Below are 22,055 nucleotides of genomic sequence, written 5' to 3' on the forward strand. Positions count from 1 at the left end.
TTCAATAGGACAGATTTTCAGCCGTTGCACATTGACATGCCCTGTTAATATCAATTCACATGAACTGGTAATTCAATCAAAAACCAAATTACTTTTATCCTAAAATGGGAGTATATTGTTCTAGACCTCCAAATCTTCCAGGAGCTAAGACAGGCCACCATAAAAGCAAGGGTTATAAACTTGAATTTATTATAGACAAACAAGGCTTTGGCCTATGAATTCTCTTTGCCAATTAAGTTAATGAGCCTTGACAAAACAATCATCTGAGGAGTAGCTGACAAATTATCTGGAGCAGCAATTTGAAAGGCGTTGGCTGGCTTACAAGCATATCAATTGGGAGAACATGGCATCATGTTCCTCTTCCTCTGGAAGAGTTATTTGTCAAACCAAATTTCTTGCAGTTCAGCAGCAGTTTCTCAATATTGGACCACTGAGATACGACAATGACTGCAGTTACCAAAACAAGCAAATAATCCCTGTTCTTTCCTCCCCAAACCTGAGGCCGACAAATTCTGATGAAAAACTCTTTCTAGGAAGCCTGCAGGAAGACAGGGAGATATCTTTTCATATGTGAATGGAGACCATGGGAGTGTATAATACGGAGGAACAGGGCTTTGAGGAATTCAGGTGAGTAAAGGGAGAGCTTTCAAAATACCTCATCAATATTTAGAAGATTTTTTTGTAGTGCGACTTCCAATAAGGATGGTGGTATCATGGCTGTGGGTTTAAAACAAGGTCTTTTTATGGATTAATTCTTCCAAATATTCAACACAATACAGCCCTGATACACGTCAACTTTGTGAAATTTAGGGCTGTGTACAATGAACACTTCTGCAAAAATAGCCACTTGGCTTAGGGTTAAAATGGGATTAATACTTTCCTAAAATCTGTCCTCCAACTGTGAATACTGAGTCCATTTGGAAATCGGATCATGGTATATGTTGTAAAGTTGTCACTTTCCTCACCAAAGGCATTTGGTGAAATATTATTTCAAATGTCTTCCTCCAGAGTCAACTATTCAAAGAGTCCCGTGGAAAAGATGACAGTATTTGAGAACATCGAAAACTGTTATATTTTCCATTTGAATGTTATTTCACAGTGGGAAGGAAGTATAAATTATAGCAATCAGTTGCCTCTACCACAGCATGTAGCAGAGCATAGTGCACAGCATTTAAGCATGAGTTGTGTCTTTTCTCATCTTTTGTGTTCCTTTTGCAGTTTTTGTTGGACTGTTGAAATAAACAAACTGATTAAATATACAGGGACTAGAGCTTAATTTTACATCAAAGTAGAATGAAGAGAAATGAAATCTTGTTCTTAAAGAGAATTGTTAACTGACACTCAGTAGAACAAAACCCAGCTTTTTGATGTCTTGATGTCAGGTCATCAAATATCTGATGACCACGTATTCAACGGATCACACAATAAAGCAAAAGAATGTAGAGAATTATACCTTCAGGTGGCAAAGTGGCCTAGTTCTATGAGCTCTCCAGGGCTCCACTGATTACTGGCATCTGAGTATCTGGTCTGCAGGAAGCAGCCTTAACAGATTCATCCTTCTCCCCAACCTATCTCCATAGTCCTGACAGTTGTGTCTATAGAGATCGACCATTTAGCAACGAATTGCATCTCTCTATGGTTAGCAAGCCATGGTCTAATCCTCAGTGGTCCCAATACACAACTCCATGGCCCCAAAATCACCTAGAACCTGCTTGTTCAACTTTCTGGTTCGCGATGGTCCGTTGCTTTCTAAAGGGACCATTTTAAAAGTAAGAGTCTTTTTACAGTGATCTCTTCTGTTGTCTGGCTCTAAACACAGAGAAGCACTGTGATGCGTACAGATAAACGACTCATATATACACTGTACCTAAAGACCTGAAGTAATTTTACTACTTTTTGGCCAGTTGTTTCCTTTAAGATAACATTTGCAGAGAAATTAAAATATTGTGGATAGGTCTGTTAGTGCCTGGCACCCTTCTGTAGCTGTTTATAAAATATTGTCCTTATCAATGTTTTTCAACCAAACTTTCTCTGGCCTGAACAGCTTGACTAATCACTTTGTCCAGTGATTAAGCATCTTTTTACAAATTCTAGAAGCTACACAGTTTTCATACCTGGAGGTATTTAAAAGACGGGTAGACGTGGTGCTCGAGGACATGGTTTAGTGGTGGACTTGGCAGTGCTAGGTTAACGGTTGGACTCGATGATCTTAAGGGTCTTTTCCAACCTTAACAATTCTATGATTCTGTGATTCATTCTAATAAACTGACAGCTTCTGCATGGTCTTAGCACATCTGTTGCATTCTTCACTAGTATTTGTCTTATTGTTTGTTTAATTTAGCTTTCTATTTCAGAGCACTGCAATGCCTTTCACAGCTGTTTTTCTAATCTCTGGGGTTCCTTTCCTGTTATTGTATCTTACATTAATTTACCATTTTACTTTCCACTTACACACTTCTGCTCTTCTCTTCCCACATTACTCTTTTCTTTGAAAAGTGTTTTCTATAGACAATGTCTATGATCAAAGCTCCAAATACAATTATTTTTCTTCTACTCTAGAATATAAAAGATGTTTTTTTTCCTGACAAAGGAAGCACTCAACACCTTCTTGAAAACTTGTGCCTAACTCTTCCTCTATCTCCTAAGTCTTGTTTGCAAATAGTTTACTACTATCCTAGTAGACTATAGAGGAATAGCTGGGTTATAGTAGCATACAGTTTTGGATAGTATGTTTTTCTTTATTAAATATTTCTCAGGAGGCGATCACTGACAAAATTTTATAGAAATGTCTTCCATTACTTCAGTTATGGAAGTGTTCATCATTTTAGATTTTACTAACTGTCCTCTCAGTTTTTAGATATATTCCTCTCAATTTTAGATATATTCTCAACCACGACTTGCTGAGGGAGGTGATTATTTTTTGCTCAATTTCTTCTGAATGGCTTAGGCAGCCACCCTATAAACCCAAAGATGCTCAGTGAACAAAGTATGCACAATACAGAAATAAACTGACTGAACCAAACCAAATTACAACAGCTTTCAGTGAAGTCTTAGTCACTTTCCGCACTCACAGAGAAACAAATACTGAATTGAGTTGTAAAATGTGATACATATCGTGTAACCTATTTTAGCGCACCATTCCAATGGATCAAAACATTGCCTGTGTTCATCACTGGATTTTGGATGACCAAAATTATATATCGAGGCAGCATATACCTTCCAGTGGTGCGGATGTGAAAGCATGGTTAAAAACAAGCACAAGCTGTAGAAAAAGATCTATGGTGAAGATGTAAACTATGAGATAAATCCAGTGATGTTCATGCACTCTAACGAAGGAGGTGAGGAAGAAGCGCATGCAGTACCTGGTGATCTCAGAGTCAGGGAGCAGGCCTACGTGGTAGTGGGGATAGGGAGCTGTAAGAAGGAAGCTTTTGTCACACTCGACAGGGGAATAGTGCCTAGGAGAAGGTGGTTTATCACACAGTTTGTTCACAGTGCTGTAAACAGGTTCAGGAGGCCTGGTGATACAGAGACAAGAGTAAAAGATCAGGTGTGTATTAGTGGCTGAGAATACAGAGAAAACACAGCAATCATTTTAAAAGCATGCATAGCAAATCTGTCAAGACCTTTTCAGCAGGGCTTTTCTGACAAGTAAAGTGTGCTGTTAAAGGAAACATTAGACTTTGATAACACAGTATTACGGCATACAAGAAACTGCATGTAAAGATATACACAATATAAGTGGGCCATAAAACTGGCTTATGGGAAGTGTGGCACTGAAAGGGAATACCTTATTTCTGAAGTTCAGTGATGAATTTTCCCACGCACTCTGCTTTCTTTTTTTATTTTAATCTAACGATATTACTTCTGCATAGTTTCTGTGATCTTAATTTGAGCATTGCATAGAAGAAAATACCATGTTATTACCTGAAAAGAGGTATTTTTTACCCATTAATTTAAGATAAAGATGAAGTACATATTACTTGTTAATACAACATATTCCTTCCCCGATGAGCTGGGGCTCTGCACGGAGAGCTCTGGTCAAAGTGAGTCATATCCTATAATAACACTGATGGTAAAAAACTGTGTAAGCAATTCATTTCATTGGATGGCAATTCATTTCATTTCAAGAGTTCTTTGCTCTCCTTTCAGATTCAGACTTCAAAATCTGATTATGCAGACCACATCTCAAACAGTTAACCTCGTTGACAAACCTACTGCATACGCACTTGCACTGCTGCTCCAAATTACAGACAGCAGCCTGCGAAGCTAGATACAAAGAATAAGATCCTAAAACTGAACTGACAGGTCACCTAGCATTTCTCTCCTGCTGCCTAGAGGCCACCCACTTGGGAGAGGCAATACTTACCAAAAACCTCCCAGGGAGCCGCCTGGGGAGAGGGGAGAAGGGGATGCAGCCTTTAGTACCAACCAGCCAGGGATCCACAGGAGACAACCAGCAAACAGTTTTCAAAAAAATGCACCACATATAGTACATTTCCTGTCATGCAACTTCTCCAACTACTGCGTTGGCCCCAGCAGATACCTCTGGGCCTACTGGCAGAGTGAAACTTGACTCATAATTTCCTGAAGTTTCTGTGCTAAAGAGTGCCAAGATGCAATTGCTGTCATATCTTTGTTTCTGCCAGAAGATCCAGGGTATGCCACTGTCTTTAATCACAGCAATACAGTATTAGCTAGATGAAAATCTTATTTCAGAAGCCTGAAAATATCAAGAGGCCAAGCAGTTAATGAACTCTTTTTGTTCTTCTGGCTGCACTGTGCCTCTCATGGGTGTGGTTTTTGCTGTGACTTTCACAGGTACCAGAATTTATTACGGTCGTGGATGCACTGGCAGATGCAGAGAACATATTTTCCTTTGTTGTTAGCTTCTGGTTTTGTCCTTTGGGGGAAAAGGAGTAGCTGCTTTACGTAAAAATTGGTCTCGCTCGATGCTAATAACATTATTCATAGCAATCTGACATATGATTTGAGAACTCTCTGTGCCTGACTTTCCCAGGGAAAACTTTACAGTTAAAAAAATGGCAATTTAAGATTACCAAATATCAAAATAGCAAAGCTGTCACTCATTTGGTTATAAAGCATTCTGTCAAGCATTTAGTAAAAACCCTTTAAAAATGTTTAAGGTAGCAATTCCTTTTTATCAGCATATTTCACACTTGTTTCAGAGGGTTAGATTTAATAATTTATTTACTAAATCAATTGCTGCTTTCAATACAAAAAATCCAGAGAAAAAAACACTTCTGTTATTTTACTTTAGACCAATACGTCTTTTATTCCCTCAGAAATCACTTTTGATTTTAGGCAGTATATTAAAGAACAAGTACAAATATCAAATATAAGTGGTACCTACTATGAAAATTGAAGTGCAGGAAGCTGAATAAAACCTGTAGATGTCTCCAGGGCTTAGAACACTAACCAGTCCATAAACAACTTGCTAGCTTCCTATATATAAGTTACTTCTCTTCTCTGAGTGGTAGATGACATGACAGTGTCGCTACCCCTTGGATATTTTGTGAATGTTCAGACTACACTGAGTCATCAGTGAGTGACCATCCAACCTTGTGCTGAGACACAAATCATGCCGCAGAGATGGATAGATACGAGGGACTGCTCTGTTAATTGATGGTTACAAACTGCTTCCAAAAGCAAAATGAAGGTAAACATTCAACATCTACCTAGATATTGAGAATTACTCCTTCAAATACAAATACAGACCCCTAACAAAATATCTTGCAAAGCCCAGGAAATTTTAAAACATTTAATATTTTTCACTCCTTTCAGTCTTGCTGGGTGGTAAGATAACAGCAAATTGGAACAAGTCACCGCACGGATGTATGAAGTCCTCTACTCATTGGTATCATATAAGTGATATTGTGATGTAGCTAACAACATACCCTCTGTAACTGAGCTGACAAGAGAGGTCTTAAGGTTAAGGAATCCGAACTTCTTACCCTTTTAAAGCTTGGACTCTTGACTTATTCAGCTAATTCCACTTATGAGTGCATTTCTTGTAAGGCCTGTGAACTGGTCTGAGATCATCATAGCCACCTATTTACCATCAGGTGTTATTCTTCAAGGTCATTAAGATCATGGACTAAACTGATTCTTTAGATACCTTCATACTACTTGGATGCATATGCTAATACTGCCAGTTGCATAGCTGGGCCCTGGCTGCACATTTTATTGGCACAGAGAAGCAAGAACTTGAAAAATAAGCAGTATGTAACATCAAAGGTCCAGCTCAGATCAGTATAAACTTATTTTCTATCTCAATTTGATTTAGTAAATATAAATTAAATAGTGTAAAAGTAATTGAAAGTTGGGATAAAAAATGGAAAGGAAGAAAATGATTAAAACATACTGGGCAGATCACTGTCTTGGTCATACAAACTGGGCTTCGTGTAGGCCAGTAATCCTTAAAAGTATTATGAGATACTTGCTCCAACAGACTGTCTTCAAATATCCTCCTCACTCTTGCCCTTCTCTATGGCAAACTAGTACTTAGCTACACTAGTACCTACCTACTTTGGAAGACAACAATCCCAAATTAAAAAAAACAAACAGATAATTACAAAGACAACCCAGCTTTATTAAATGATTCATCTAATGCAGCATTTTCTCTTGTCATTTATATTTCTCCTCACTGCAAGAAGAACTTCTGACCAATGGGATCAGCCCACCTGGTAAATCCTGTCTCGCGTATCTTCTCCAGTGCTATGACAGAGACAGGTTGTCTTCTCTCAAAGCATGGGATAAGGAGAATGCTATTTCAAAATAGTTTCTAATGAGCCATTCTGAAAAAATGCAGTCAAGGTCACCTTAACTTTTCTTGCAGAATAATTAAGAGCCAGACTGAACATAAACATTGTGGCCTTATTTTATGATGCATTAATTCTTCAAATGAATTTAAAAACATGTAGCAGGTCATTTAGCATGCTGTAACAAAAGTGTAAAAGCTAGATATGTGTTACTTAAGGACTAATTCACTGTAGTTTATTTGCAGTTGCATCACTTTCAGATACAGCAGGTATAGCTTCAGAGGTTCTGTCTTATTTAAAATAAATACTAAGCAATTTTTGTAATTTTTAACATGAGAAAGAACAAAGAACTATGTTAGGGAATTTATTTTGTCCATTATCTTCTTTTTTTTTTTAATACTTATGCAAAAAATCCCCTTAAAATGCCAAATGTGTGAATATTACAGTATACTTCTTCGTTAATTGTAATATTTATTTTAATGAGTAATTATCTAATATGGGTCTGCTCTGAAAAATAACTAACTGCTACTGTAACTTCTTATTTAGCAGATCTGCTCCCTTTCTGTCTTTAAACTGTTTATTTAGTGACACATACATTGCAGTCCTCTGTCTTTATCAGTGAGCTAAAAACCGAGCTCTGGGATGAATGAGAGCAGCAACTGCTAGGTCTAGATGAACAGCAATAATTAGGTTAGCATGAGAATCAGGCATACGATAGTAGAGGCAAGGCAACAGAAAATTTAAGTAGTAGCATAGCTTGGCTTGAGCATGCCTCAGTAGATAATTCAATCACAAGAGAGAGAATCAAGTCACTTAGTGCCACAAGGTAAGCTTTTAAATGGTAGTATGAATAGCAGATAGTCATAGACTACTTTTCTACCCAAACAAAAAAAAAAAAAATTGAAAGCTGGAATTGTTAATCGGCATAGACCTAACTGCAATGAGGCACAATTTCCACAGAAAGGTATAACTAATTGATGGAAAAGCTAACAGTAACAGTGGGAGGTAGAAGATTGATCCGACACTGGTTTTATTTATTTATTTCATAACAGATTGTGTAAAGAAAGCAAATCTTCCTAGGTGTTTGTAGTCCTCATTATTCCTTGTTTGGATCATCATTGTGTTATTGTTTCAGGCTGGCTTTATTGCACAACAGAAGTTCTAATAAAATGGCATTATTAAAACCATTCTCTCCTCAGTATCGTGCAGGGTCCCCAATTTAATTTTTTTTATTTAGAGTCCTGTTTGGTAGGGTTCAGTTGCCAACACATAGCACATTAAATGTTAACAGTTTAATTTTTTGGATTTTAAAACCTTTTATGATATGGAAAGAAACCAGCTAAGCTCTCACAGCGTATTGAGTATGCAGGACTATAGCCAGGAAACATTAAATTCAATCTGAGAGAAAATGAATCTCACAATTCTACAAGTTTCCAACATTTTTTTTGAGTATTGATTTTTAATTGTACCCACGTTCAGTCAAGACAACTAATACATTAGTATTGCTAATATAATGTTGCTGGGAAGTGTGCAAAGAACTGCCTTTAAGAGTATATCGCTATTAAAACAAAAATCAATGGCAATTTAATACAAACGAACTCTTCCAATTCTAATAACCAGTGATTTTTATATATATATATGTCTTTTGACTTCTTTTAGTTTCTTGTTGATATAACCTTCTAGGAGAACCACATACCTTATTGTTCAATAGGTTTATTTAGAATTGAAAGTTGATTTTATTTCATAAGTTGTGTCCTGGCAATTCAAATAAGACTCAGTCACTCTTATGACATGTTTATTTCAACTAAATGAAAGACAGAGAAGGGGTGTGAAGACCTGGAAGAAAATACCAGAAGTACATTACCTTAGTTCTTTCTGAAAATCCTATAATCAATGATTTCTCAGCTTTTCCATTATTAACTGCTATTTTCATGAGCCTTAAAGTTTTCTGTAACTGCAAAATAAGTGCTTAAGATCACAGCAATTTTTTAGCACAGTAATGAAGAGTCAGGATTGCCTTGTTCCTTTTAACAATACTATTTAAACTTTTTAATCAGTTTTTCAAATGAAATGGCCTGCAAGAAGGCATAAGTACAATTTAGAACTTTTAATATTCTACACCCAATTCTACACTCATTATTCTTAGCCATTAGGAATTAGGAAATGAAATGACTGCTTAATTTGAATAAAATCAGGAATGATTTTCTGTTGCAGTAATGGAAAATGCGGCTATTTCACATAGGAATGGTAAGACTATCAGACCAACAGCCCTAGTCCCTTGAAGTGACTTTTTAGGAAACAGGGCCAGTACAGAATGGCCTTCCCTGCTCAGCTGCTGAAAATCAGCAGGTTAGGGACCATGTAGACCAGAAACTAAATCCAAGTAAATTGTGGTTAGTGGACCCATCCACCATGAATTCGAGCACTTATCCTCATCCTATTTGAACATTTTTATGTTCTTAGGCTTCACAACACCCTGTGGCAATGAGTCCCACAAACTAATCATGTGACATACCCAAAAACCTCTACTTTTTTGTATTTTAAGCCTATTACTTGGTTGCACATTGCTAACATATGGTAACATTTCAAAAACTTGTATTTTTCTGTATTTCAAACTTACTTGGCAATGTATTGTAAACTCCCTGTATCTGAGTTGTAGGAAAGTGCTAATAGTTGTTGCCTGATGCCTTCTCTATGTCACAGGTACTTTTGCAGATCTCTGTTCTGTCTCTCCCTGACATCTTTTTTCTGTACGGGAATTACTGGTTATTTAGCTCTGCCTGGAAACCATGCTACACCCCTGCTTATCTCTGTCACCCTCTTCTGGGCCTTTTTCCAGTTGCCTCCATGTAGTATTAAAGACTTGGATGCATCATAGATTCGTACAGAAAAACATTGTGTTTTGCACTCTTTTCCTTTCCTATCAGATCCTATTTCCATTTTTAATAACCTTTTTTACTGCTTTTGAGTACTGAGCTGACAATGTCACAGAACCAACCACAATCACCCCCAAGGTGTCTTTCTTAAGCGTAACAGCTGCTTTAAGAGGCCGTGTCCATGATACATGTAATATGTACTTAGGGTTATCTTTTTCCTCTGTGCACTATTAGATGTTACTTACCTTTTCTGTGTGTACTATCACTGCCAATCCTACTGACTCATTTCAAAAATCTCCACACAAGCACTAAAGCAGATTCTGAAATTTGATTCTTTTTTTTAAAGTGTTAAGTAATAAGTAGCTTCCACTGACTGTATTAGAAATAGTCAAATCCTATTACTCGGGGATCTCTGACAGGCCTGATTAAATATGTGTGGATTACTCAAGACATAACAGTGTCTGGTGACTTGACAACAACTGAATTTTTACTTTAACATAAATTATTCTCCCAAGTTAACACTTATTATTTAAAATAAATTTGGGGTAGCAAAATGAAATCTTATGATAGGCAAACAATTATTATGCATTTGTAAAGTTTAACAATTAATTTAATAAAATTTGTGTATTAAATACATGAAATATAAAATAGTTGCTTTGTAATTAGTAATTTCATGTTTCATTGAAAGGAACGAATAATAACATAGAGCTAAGAAATGCAACTGTGACTTTGTTTTCTAAAAAGCTGTTGACAGGTGTTCTACAAGTAGACATTTTTAGATGATAGTAGAAATAAATACTGTACCATTGTATTTCAGCAAGGGTCCAATTTAAGGTTATACAGACAAACTTAATTTTGCCTTTTCTTAACTGAACATGTAATGTGCAACTTGAATAGTGTTCTTTCTTATTTTTTTTTTTTAAATAATTCCTGAGATCGATCAAAGACTAAACCAAGAAAGAAATCCTATTATGGGATACCATATTGAATTCAACATAATCATCAGCAGGGTCGCCAACTTAAGAGATAGAGCATGAGAACTCTACCTCGTGAGAGGCAGGGAGTAACCAGTAGCAGCAGCAGGCTGTCATCCTCCAGATGAACAGGCAATGCAGATGAACTGTCAGGACAGACTGCCTGGTGGGATCACGCGCACATCATGCAAACCCCAGAAACCTGGATTCCTCTCCATTTTTCTACAGAGAGATGGCCCTAGCCTGATCCTGCCAGCATCTTATCAGCAACTTCTCCTACCTGCTCTCTATCTCTTTTCCTTGCCCCAGTCGTCTTCTGTCCCAAACCTCTTGTCTCACTGTCTGAGGCAGCTGCTGGTTCAGCAGCCCTGAAATTCATTGCTGCTCTTCTCCAGGCTATTTTTCTCCACTGCTTCTTCATGCCTCTTCACCCATTTCTCACTTATCCTCTTCCTTGTCCTAAATTCCCCTTCCAAATCCAAGTTTTCTTACCCAATAAATACCAGTCTTCCCTTCTTGTGACTTCCGTTCTCACACAACCAGTGACAAGTTCTCCCTCATTTTCACACCCAGTCTCACCATAATGCCTGCCAAACACACTCCCACTATTCCTCCAGTCTCTTCAGTGTTAAAATCTGACAGGACTGGGCATTCAGAGCACAGAACAGAATCACTCCTGACTATGTTTCTGTGTCAGAAAGAGCTGGAAGAAATAAGTAGAGAGAAAAACTAACTTTGGCCATATAATGCTGTGCTCAATCATGCTGGCTTTTTAAAATAATCTAGTCAGTATTACAAAATTGTGAGAAGTTTTGATATACTGCAATGTGAGTATGAATCTTAAAGGGTTCCACTGCAAAAAAATATTAGATATATTCTGGAGGATAAATGAACTGCAGTTTTTCCAAAAGTTTTTCCAAAGACTTATATTTATTGGCATTTAGATAGATTTTCACAAATGCAGTAGAAATACTATGTGGATTCAGTTTCATCAGCTCCTGTACTTGAACACCCTGAAGCTATGTATGGAATATTACAGTATTTAAAATATAAGATCACCACAATTTTTAACACAGAACAGAATAGAACATGAACTAAGCCATGTAATTCTCCCTCCATCCCTTAAATGACCAAGCTGCTATGGTTAAAACTAAGTGCAATTTAATTTGATAATAATAGTGGTTAATTAAAATTACTTTAAAAATAATAGGTATAGTTTACACTAAATTTTAAAGGAAAACAAATATGCAACCTTTGCTATCCCTAGATAAACAAATCCGGCCCCAGGCAAAAACTGAGAATGCAAATATTAACTTGAACAATTAATCTGACAAAGTTACAAGTGATTTAATAGGAAGAATAAATAAAAGGTATTATCAGTCTCCCCATATTACTACATATAGTTTATTCTCTTTAGGGCATAGGTGACACGCTGAGTTTGGGTTAGACATGGCGATATGATTGTTGAGAGCTCACAATTACCCGTCATATTCATGTAACTGCATCAGTGTACTTCTACGTATCTTTTACTCATCACTTGTATAGTAACATTGGGTCAAAAACATGATGTAAAATTCACCATTTGAAAGTTCTACCTACAGTACTTGAAGATCTTCTTTGTCTGGGAACATGAGTTTCAATTCTGTTCCCACAAAAAACCTAACAGGAAATGCAGCTAAGTCCTTTCAGCAAATACACACTTTTAAAACATGCAGCATATTTTGTCAGTGGATGATCTAAGTCAACTCATTAGAGATCCCAAAAGAACAGTTTTCAGAACCCATTACTAAAAACTGCAGTTCTTTTTTCCTATTGCTGTGCTTCATAAAACCATTGTCAGAAAACGGTTATTGGTAGTTCTATAACACACAAACCAAAATATTAGTTGTAATGGTTTAATACTGAAAAGTCAAATCTGTGTATCAATACAAATTTGAAGGTGTTTCCATAAAATATCCTCAATTCAACTAGCAGGTTTATATAAATAAACACGAAACAGTTGAGGAACGCTACTTTCAATACAGGGAAAAAATCCCCTGAGAGTTCAACTTAATGGTTTTCCTTTTTTTCCCTTTCCAATCCCCAGCACCTCCTCCTCATCCAGAAAATGTTATTTTGCAAAGATTCATGTAAAAAAAATTAAATATGCTTTTCACAGTAAAACAGATAACTCAGACAGCTTTTTCATCCATGAATCTTTAATATCTAGCCAGAGTTAAATGTTAAAGTGAATTTTTTGTCAGCTGAAGCACAGAAGTTTGACATTACCATTTTCTGAAGTTAAAAAGGAAGTAAAAACTCAAGATGGTAGTTCTATATTTTTATGGATCTTTTGCTGATGTTGTTCATTAAAGACAGAAGGAATGAACACCTAAAAACTACAGGATTTTTAGGCTGTAATTTCAGTATTACTGGAAATAGGAAGACAGACATCTGCTAAAGAGTAAATTGTAACTTCTCTCTCAGCTGTATTAGTAATGAACGTTCCACAAAAAGACTAAAACAAAAAATCACTTTTTTTCTTCCTACTATCATAGAAAATTTGGTTGGAATGCATCTCTGTAGGTCATCCAATCCAAGCTAGTGCTCGAAGCAGGATTATTGCCAACAGTAGATCAGAGCAGCCGTGACTTTATCTAGCCAAATCTTAAAAATCTCAAAGGGTGGATATTTCACAACCCTTCTAAGCAACCTGCTCCAGCACTACTCCACCCACCTGATGTCTTTTTTTTTTTTCTTCTCAAATTGAAATCAGAACATCCAAAGCCAACACCTGTGGCCATTGGTCCTTCTCTACTGAGAAGAGTTTGGTCTCATCATCTTTGCTACTGAGTACTTATAGAGTGCTCTTAGATTGCCCCTTAATCTCTTCTTCACAACATTAAAGGAGCCCCAGTTCCCTCAGCATCCCTCTAACCTCCATGTGATTTAGGACTCTCAGAATCTGTTGGGACCCTCTCCTGTTTTTCCACAACCCTCTTGAAGTTGAAGAACAGGAATTGGTCACAGTCTTCTAGAAAATAACTTATCTTTTTCTGCTGGCTATGCTTTTCCTAATATAGCCTCGTATGCTAATTACCTGTCTGGCAACGAGAGTGCACTCCCAGTCCACGTTCAACCTGGCATCCGCTGTAACCTCCAGGTCATTTTCAATGAAGCTGCAATTCAGATGTTTGTTTCATGGCCTGTACAAGTGCACACAGCTGTTCCACCTGAGGTGCAGACTTCTTACTGAACTTTATGAGGTTTCTCCTGGCCAAGTGCTTGAAGATCCCTCTGGAATATAGCTCTGCCATTTGTCATGTTAACCACTCCCCCTTAATTTATTATCATCTGCAAATTTGCTGAGGGTGCACTCTGTGTCATGATCTAGGTCATTGATGAAGATATTCACTGACACCCAAGGTATCCTGAGCTACTCTGCTCATCACTGACCACCTGACAGATGTCAAGTGATGATCATTACCCTTTGAGCCTACTGGTTCAGTCAGTTCCCAACCCAGTCTCTTCTTTTAGTCCACTCTTCCTCAGCTTTCAAATGAGTGCTGTGAGAGACTGTGTCAAAAGCCTTACCAAAGTCTGCTGTTGCGTGCAAATGAGCAGAGCGATGCTGGGAGAGGGTTCATGAGCAAGGTGACAGCATATAATCCAGGAGATACCCAAAAGGCTATCCAGAAGGTTTCCAAGCCTTTACAAAACATATCTTCTTTCTAGCTATGGATTAGTTGCACATGTTTATCTAACACTTCCTCATGTTTGGAGGAGAGGCTGCTGGAGGAGTTTTAAAGGGTGCTGCCGTGTTACAGCTTCTCCTGCCCACAGAAGAGGTGTGAGAAATACCTTTGCAGCCACTCCCCAGGGCAACTAGTGGAGAAGAGGAATCACCATGTGCCCCACAGCAGATCCCAGATGCACAGCTGTGGGAGTTATGGCATGGGTCAGGTATGCCTTTGGAGTCAGCTGTGTTTTCACCCAGCAAAGAGGCTTTCCTGCTCAAGGAAGCACTTGTGCTGTGGCCTTGGTTGCTATACGGCAGCTGCTGCTCTCCCCTCATCCACACAGCTAGTCTTCTCATCAGGAAAGGCAACCAGGCTGGACAAGCTTTTGATTTGCTTTTAGTAAATTTATGCTGACTGTTCCAATCAACTTCTGGTTCCTTAAATGCCTGGCAAAGATGATATTGAGTACTTCAGCTTTTTCTATATTTTCTGTCATTACATTGTCTTCCCCCCCATTCATCAGTTTTTACCTTCATCAAATTTTACCTTCATTTTTGAAAGTAGTACACCTGCAGAATAATTTTTTGTTTTCCTTTATGACCCTCGTAAGTCTTAGCTCAAATCAATCATGTTTCTGATTTTCTCATTAAGCAGTCAAGCAATGCTTGTCTACGTCTAGCATTTTAGGTCATCAGAAAGCTCTTTGCTCAGCCAAAAAGGCCTTCTGCTGAATCCCCCTCCCTCCTGCTCAACAGGATGGTTCATTCCTGAGTTCTCAATAAGTTTTATTGAGAAATCATTCATCTTTCATGGACCCTATGTTTCTGTGGCAGCATCCCAAGAGATTTTGCTTAGCAATTCTCCAAAAAGGCTGAAGTCTGCTCTTCTGAAGTCTACAGTCATAACTTGCTGACTGTCTTTCCAGACTTCCTTTGAATTATGATCTGAACCACCTCATGGCCACTCTGATCCTTCTGTTATGTATCACCACCTTTGCCATGAGTTCTTCTCTTTTCGTAAGCAGCAGGTCAAGCAGAGAATTATTGCTATTTCTCCCCTCTAGCAACATTAGGAAACTGTGAGCAATGCAATCAAGGAATCTCCTGCATTGCGTGCACAACACTTTAATCTTACTAGAAATTAAAACAAATAAGGACTTGCAGAATGATGATGACTGTATTGATACAGTTACTTGGTGTATAGCTTTTATCCACTTTTGATCCCACATTCTACTAACCTGAAGTTGTGTTATTCTATTTAATTTTTAGAAGGCGACAATCTTCTTAAAAAATACAGGAAGGCAAAGCTGCCATCCTGAGTGAATTTAAAATGAATCCATCAAAACAAAAAGTAAATTATGCCCATCACTGACAGCATTTTGGACCAATAATATACACAAATTACAAAATTTCAGTAGTTAAAAGACAACATCCAGCTTCATTAAAACTTTTGCTAAGGTGATTTGTTACTTTTCTATCCCTTGTGCTTGGATTAACTTTTTTTTTCCCCATAGTTTTATTAAGTAAAATTTGTACTCAATTTTTTTCAGACACAGATTCAGTATCAGACCAAAAAATACAAGTTTATATCAACAGAAACACTTATTTTTGTTAGGCAAAATACAAGTATGTAGGTAAAAAAACCTTAGAACTGGAATGAAAAACAAAAAAGAAAACATGAGAAAGTTGACAAATTCAGTTGAATGTTTAACAATTTAAGATTTACTGATAGATTCATTATAGCAAGTAAGTTAAAAAAAAGTTTGTCATCAGCCTCACTCAAATCACATGTACAAAGAATTAAAAAATTGCAAAAGCCTCTTATAGTGGAGAAGTTACAGTTCCAAATATTTTTAGCTGGCACAAATGAAAATCTGCCAGTGTTGCCATATTATGACTGCACAGGTAATAAATTTCCTTATATGATCACCACGTAAATTAGCCCCAAATACCTATTATAACAAGAACCAGGCAGTTTTAATGGATAGCACTGCAGTAGTTGGCAATCATCTTAATTATAAAAAATTATGTGAGGAAACCTAATTATAAATGCTGCAATCAAGGGACCTATAGGTTTCACTAAAATTATCAATACGATAATTAAATTCCCAAAAGATTTTAAGTCTTTCTAAACTGGTCAGCAACAAAGACTTTCCAAATATCTTCTTATTCTAATGGGAGACTCAGCAGCAAATCCTATGGCATTGCACAGAAAGACTGCATTCACTATTCTCAGTTTATAGCTGTGAAAATCAGTGTGAGAATTAATCGTGGCATTTTCAATATTTCCACTTGAATCTACAGGCAATAATTAGCTACCTGGACATTTGGAAAAAGAAAAAGGTTCAAAATCATTCAAGGGTTAAAGGGTTTGGTTTTGAAGGACAGAGCTTCTTAGTCGTTGTAGTCAGAGAAGCAACCTGGTCTCTGGCTCTTGTTTGGGTGTCTGTCAGACAGTGCTGTATGATGTATGTCCAGTGAGGAAATGCAATGGCAAGAAGGGCCATTTTTCTTATGACTACATTCATTTTATCTTTGTGCTTTTGTTTCCTGGGTATCAGTGTAGCATATAAGCTATTCTCACTAATATAATTAAGTCCCTAATAGCTTCCCCCTTTTCAATGGGTCAAAGTAAATACTTGTTTCAAACTACAAGATTTTAATCTGATTTGCTCTGTTGCATTCAGAGTCTGCTTCTGTTACTCGACACCTTTATTTCTGCCCACGCCACACACCTTCCACAGAAATTCATGCTTGTAGAATCAGCCTCTCCTGTCAATAGTGCCAATGCCACAGAAGACTTTCGATATCAGCCCTTCATTAGACAACACACTAATTTGGAAATCCAGATAGGAAGAAGAACACAGGAGAGGAGTATTTCACAGAATATACACGGCTTCTCTGGGCATTCATTTTTTTCCCCAAATAATACAAAATGGACGTCGGAGTGAATACCTCAGTCAAGAACCAGACTGTGTCAGTATTTGGTTTTACTGTCAGGAGCTAAACCAGCAAAATTAACTTGTTTAAAAACAAACTAAAAATATCAGGATAGGAATAAATTTTTCTTCCTAAAAAGATCAAAAAGACATACTAATTAATTTCAATATATATCCTCCATGGTTCTCTTAGCAAGTATACTTTCTACTGGATATCTACTGAAGTAATGGGCTAGGACTGTCATTGCCTTCTCTTCTATGACTATTTTTTTTTTTTTTTTCTTTCCTTTTTCTTTGGTTGAAGTACTTAGAAAGAAATCAGCTACATAGAACACAAAGAAACACAGGACTGTCTAAAGATACTTCCTGCTAATCTTACAGGTCTGCTAACTGTTTCAATGGTCTTTTAATTCGCAGGGCAGCTTTTCTGCTTTTTTAAGATTCCTTCCTTCACTTTCTGTGACTTTTTGGTCTCCTTAGGTATTATCTACTTTTAAGGTTGCATTTTTTTTCTGTTTTTAAACTTTGCCAACTCTTTCTCAGTAATAGTGATGCTGACACCTCATTACAGAAGGAAAGAACTCAGCGCTACAAGCTTATTGACAAACACTTCATCACTGTAACCCAGATACTGTATGGGTATTCTTCCTATACATAGGCATTTTGGAAATTATGAGGTCAGTACTAGCCCAGGTAAAGCCTTGATGCACAATTTAATCAAATCAATGTTTTAACTATTAATTAAAAAATGTAACTTCTTGGAACCCTTTGGAGAAAATTCATCCTAATTGAATGTCTCATAAGTTGAAGGAAAGCAATGTCAGCTTTGCATCCTCAATCAAAACAAAGAAGAAATTCTTTTAGCCAAGACAGGGAAGCAAGGTGTGGTTTCCATACATTTATGTCCTAACTAAGCACTGTATTATGATTTAGTTACTCTGAATCTGTCTGATCCAACAAGTTAAGCAGCTTGAGATCGTAATCATATACAACAAGAAAAATGAAATGCAAATTAGCAAGTTATGAAGCTGATGAATACATAAGTGGATGAGATTCTTTGGCTTGAGATACACAGTAGGTCAGGTTAGATGATCGGAACAACCCCTTCCTCGCTTTAAACACAATGAATTTATAAATACTGAAGCATAGAAAAAAAAATAGTTTCTCATTTTCTGTGGCACTAGACATTATAACAAAGGCTCATTTTACAAACTTAACAACTGTTGTCTTCTAAGTGAGTGGTAGTGCTCTTCAAACAAAAAGATAAATACACACTGCCTCATCAGTGACATACAGTGTTGATCTAACACTAGGCATAAAAGAACCCTCCCAGTATTTTCCTATGTGTTTTTTCTACCTGGAAATCAACTACATAGATACAATTCTGCTGCCGTACTTCCATATAGTATTCACAAATCTTTTGGGATTATTAAAAAAAAAAAGATTAGAAGCAATTTCCAGGGTCATTTTGCTGATAATCACATCAAAGAACCCCTTTTATAAAGGTATCAAGTGCCACTGCATAAACAGTTTTGTTTTAACCTCTATGTTCTCACAGAAAACTGTTTCATATTATGATTGCTCTAATGGTTAAGAAACTTTTTCCAGTTTCCCTCCTATATTTATTCGCAGCCAGCTTATACATTTTTTTCTTTTCCCATAATGTTTTCTCTCCATAATATTTATCTTTCAATGTGTGTACACAGAGCAATTACAGGCTATTTCAACCTCGCTTTTTCTAAACTAAACAAGCTGGACCTTTCAGACCATACTGTCACGGACAGGTACAAATGCACATGTGGTCCCTCCACCCATACATGCAGTGATCCAGATGAGTCACTGATCCTGAGATCTCCTAGTTGTGTTAAGAAGCAGAAAATTATGCTCAATGCCAGCATTGTTCTAGTGCAGCCATGTTGTTTAGGAATTAGTGCAGGATTGCACCCAGACAACAAGGACCTCAGGTCAGCATTCATTCGTGTGATCTTTCTTTTAGTTATCTTCATATCTGTAAAAGTTTCTATTCATCTTTCCTTGAACATGGGTGAAAAGAACTATATGTTGTATTCTATTTGAGGTGCACTGAATGGTTTACCTATGTCCTTTGCAATTGTCATGAAAGGTAATAAATAAAGAAAGAGAAGCATCTGACCTGGTGTAGTCGTCCTCCACAAGCATGTGCTTTGGAATGGGTGAGTATCTTCCCGGTGAGATAGGGGCCAGGGATGCCTTGTACTCTAAAGTGCCATTGTTTCCAGAAGAGAGTATATGATTTTCCATTGGTGGAGAATAAGCTGATGATAAGAATAAGCATTTCTAGTTAGCCACTTTCATGTTTGATTAGATGTCACAAAGCACCATTTTTTAGTTAAGTACCAAGAACATGCTTATTGCTGTAAATAACATCAAAACCGACAATCCTTGCCTGAGGGAGGTTAATATGTAACAGGAAAGAAGGAACAGCTGGAGTTTTCCTGAAAGGTTAATAATAATAATAATAATAATAATAATAATAATAATAATAATAATAATAATAATAATGCTGGCTCATTTGCAGGGATTGACTCTTTAGAGGGGGTCTGAATAAGAAAGGATAGTTTGGGAGACAGGAAACATTTTCTTCAATTAGGACTGACCTGAAGAAGGAAATGTAAATAAGAGAGAATGAGATTAAAAGCACACACCTCTTTTTGGGTTCAATATACAGCGATGGGAGTAATATAGTCAAAGCTCAATGCAGGATAAGAGCAGAAATTGTATGTATGACAAGAATTATGTATGGTGAAGATTTAAAGTTGTGATCTACTAAAGCTGCCAAAATTCCCAATACAATTGAAATTTCAGTACCAACATAAGTGATATTTAGATCACAGTAAATCTGTATATTTAAAATAGAAAGCGGATACAAATCTCTTACATGTTAATGATTAATAAGGAAAATTACAGGACTATGCTGTCTGATTCTATATTGGGTTTGTGAGTTGTGTTGTTTGTTTGCTTTTTGCTATTTTGAAGTTACTGGGGATATTTATGACTGGAGAGATGTAATAGTTGTATTCAATCTCTAGTTAATGTAGTTAGAAAAGGAAATGATAAATAGCAAAAACAATGATATGTGCTTCTGCAATGAGCTATGATTAATTTTCTCATAAGAAAAAGACAGCTAATGTTTCTAGTATTAGTTCCGGTCTTTCTTTCAGATGCTGAGTTACAGAATGTTTCAAAGCAAAATATCTCTACAGGGAAAGGCCATTACCCATTCTGAAATACTCTGAACGTGTAGGTATAATGAAGGGTTCCCTGAGGACAAATGAATCTGTATGCACCAACACCCTGGGATGGGCTACTGCAAATCTTTTCAACCTTTACTCTCCCTCTGGAATTACTTCTGTCTTCTCATATGCTGCTGATCTATAATCTGACATAATAAAACACACTGTTTTAGAACTCCCAAATTATTATTTTGGAAAGTACTATAAAGCAGGAGATTGGATAGGAACATTTAGCACTTTTACTTCTTGGGCTTTGCTAAGATCCAGACCAGACTGCTTCTGAACAACATGATTGCCATCTGTTGTAACATTTGCTAACTAAATAGGTATCCTCAGCACAGTTGAGTATACCACCTGACATGCATGTTACAAAACCTTCCCTTCTATTTTATGGAGCAGTCTGAATAAGGAAGATTATGGATATTTAGCTTTTCCCTCAACTTTGTCAGTCCACAGTAGCAACACTATGCAAAAGTGCAGAAAAATTTAGATCTCTAGCATTTACTGTGAAAATCTGTCTTTCCCAGCTCTTGGTTGGCCTTAAGTGTCCCTAGGATTATTGGCAGGAGATCAACATGGGTACGGATCAGTTGCTGAAGCTCTTCTAAAAATTAAACTGCCATCCAGTTGTTAGATGGTGCAGCTGGTCCCTGTTAGTAGTTGAACCCAAGGCAGACAGTTTTTAATGAACAACTAAATGAAGAAAGGGAGTTTCAGTAAGGAACTGTTCAGACTAACAGGCACCAATGGTATAGAGAGCTGCAGCTGAAATGTTAAGATTGCTGTGAATGAAAAGGGAATGGGAATGCCTGGGTATGGACACCAGGAGGACTGGCAGGAGGGGTATAAGAATGGCAGGTATTGATAGCACCTAGATTCATTAATAGGTCATCAATATTCAACATAACTACATGTAACTTGTCAGGACAGCCTACACCCAAGCTAAAACAAAGACTCAAGCCATTAAGACATGATGGCAGGAGATAAAGACCAGATTGGAGCCCAGGACACTCAGATAAGGAGACAAAAGAGAAGTGAGTAAATCCTAAAGACATGCATAGGTAGGACAGATGGAAGAGACAAAAGATCCTAATTGCTGTCATCTCAAGGGTACAAAAAGCACATCAGCAAGGAGGTTGTCAACATAAGAAGAAGGTATATATGTATGATCAGGACTCCACAGCCATCCACACTTGTACTTGGTCATCTCAGGGAGTCCTGGTGATGCTCCTGGATGCACATCTTTCTACCTGAATGCTGGACATGAGCCTAGATGATTTGGAGTGTGTGGATACAACAGCCTGATTGAAATCAGTTTGTTTTAAACAAAATCATCTTCCTTTCCTATGAGGATCCTTCGCTGAGCTTTACTATATTGTTTCAACAACTTTTCCTACAACAGAGTGTACACTGAATGCAAGGACAACTAACGCCTTGGTCCTCCATGGAAAAATAGCAGATGACCATGTATAAAGTTAATGGACAGACTGAGAA

The 22,055-nt window shown here is 37.2% G+C and overlaps 1 protein-coding gene across 21 annotated transcripts in view; it reads right to left on the minus strand.

The window, feature by feature from the left end:
• DLG2 (discs large MAGUK scaffold protein 2) overlaps positions 1-22,055 on the minus strand; it is a 1,061,109-nt gene that overhangs the window by 271,928 nt on the left and 767,126 nt on the right. For 19 of the 21 annotated variants that reach the window (XM_087758910.1, XM_087758908.1, XM_087758909.1 and 16 more), the window contains 2 exons: positions 19,442-19,583; positions 3,363-3,518 (listed from right to left, as the gene is read on the minus strand). In XM_087758910.1, the coding sequence (XP_087615036.1) occupies positions 3,363-3,518; positions 19,442-19,583 (298 nt within the window). The remainder of the gene's footprint in view (positions 1-3,362; positions 3,519-19,441; positions 19,584-22,055) is intronic. The other 2 variants (XM_087758912.1, XM_087758911.1) reach the window with 1 other exon arrangement.

The sequence above is a fragment of the Nipponia nippon genome, unplaced genomic scaffold, assembly GCF_047370975.1.
Source record: "Nipponia nippon isolate SJK-2023a ecotype South Korea unplaced genomic scaffold, ASM4737097v1 scaffold_2, whole genome shotgun sequence".
Classification (NCBI taxonomy): Eukaryota; Metazoa; Chordata; class Aves; order Pelecaniformes; family Threskiornithidae; genus Nipponia; species Nipponia nippon.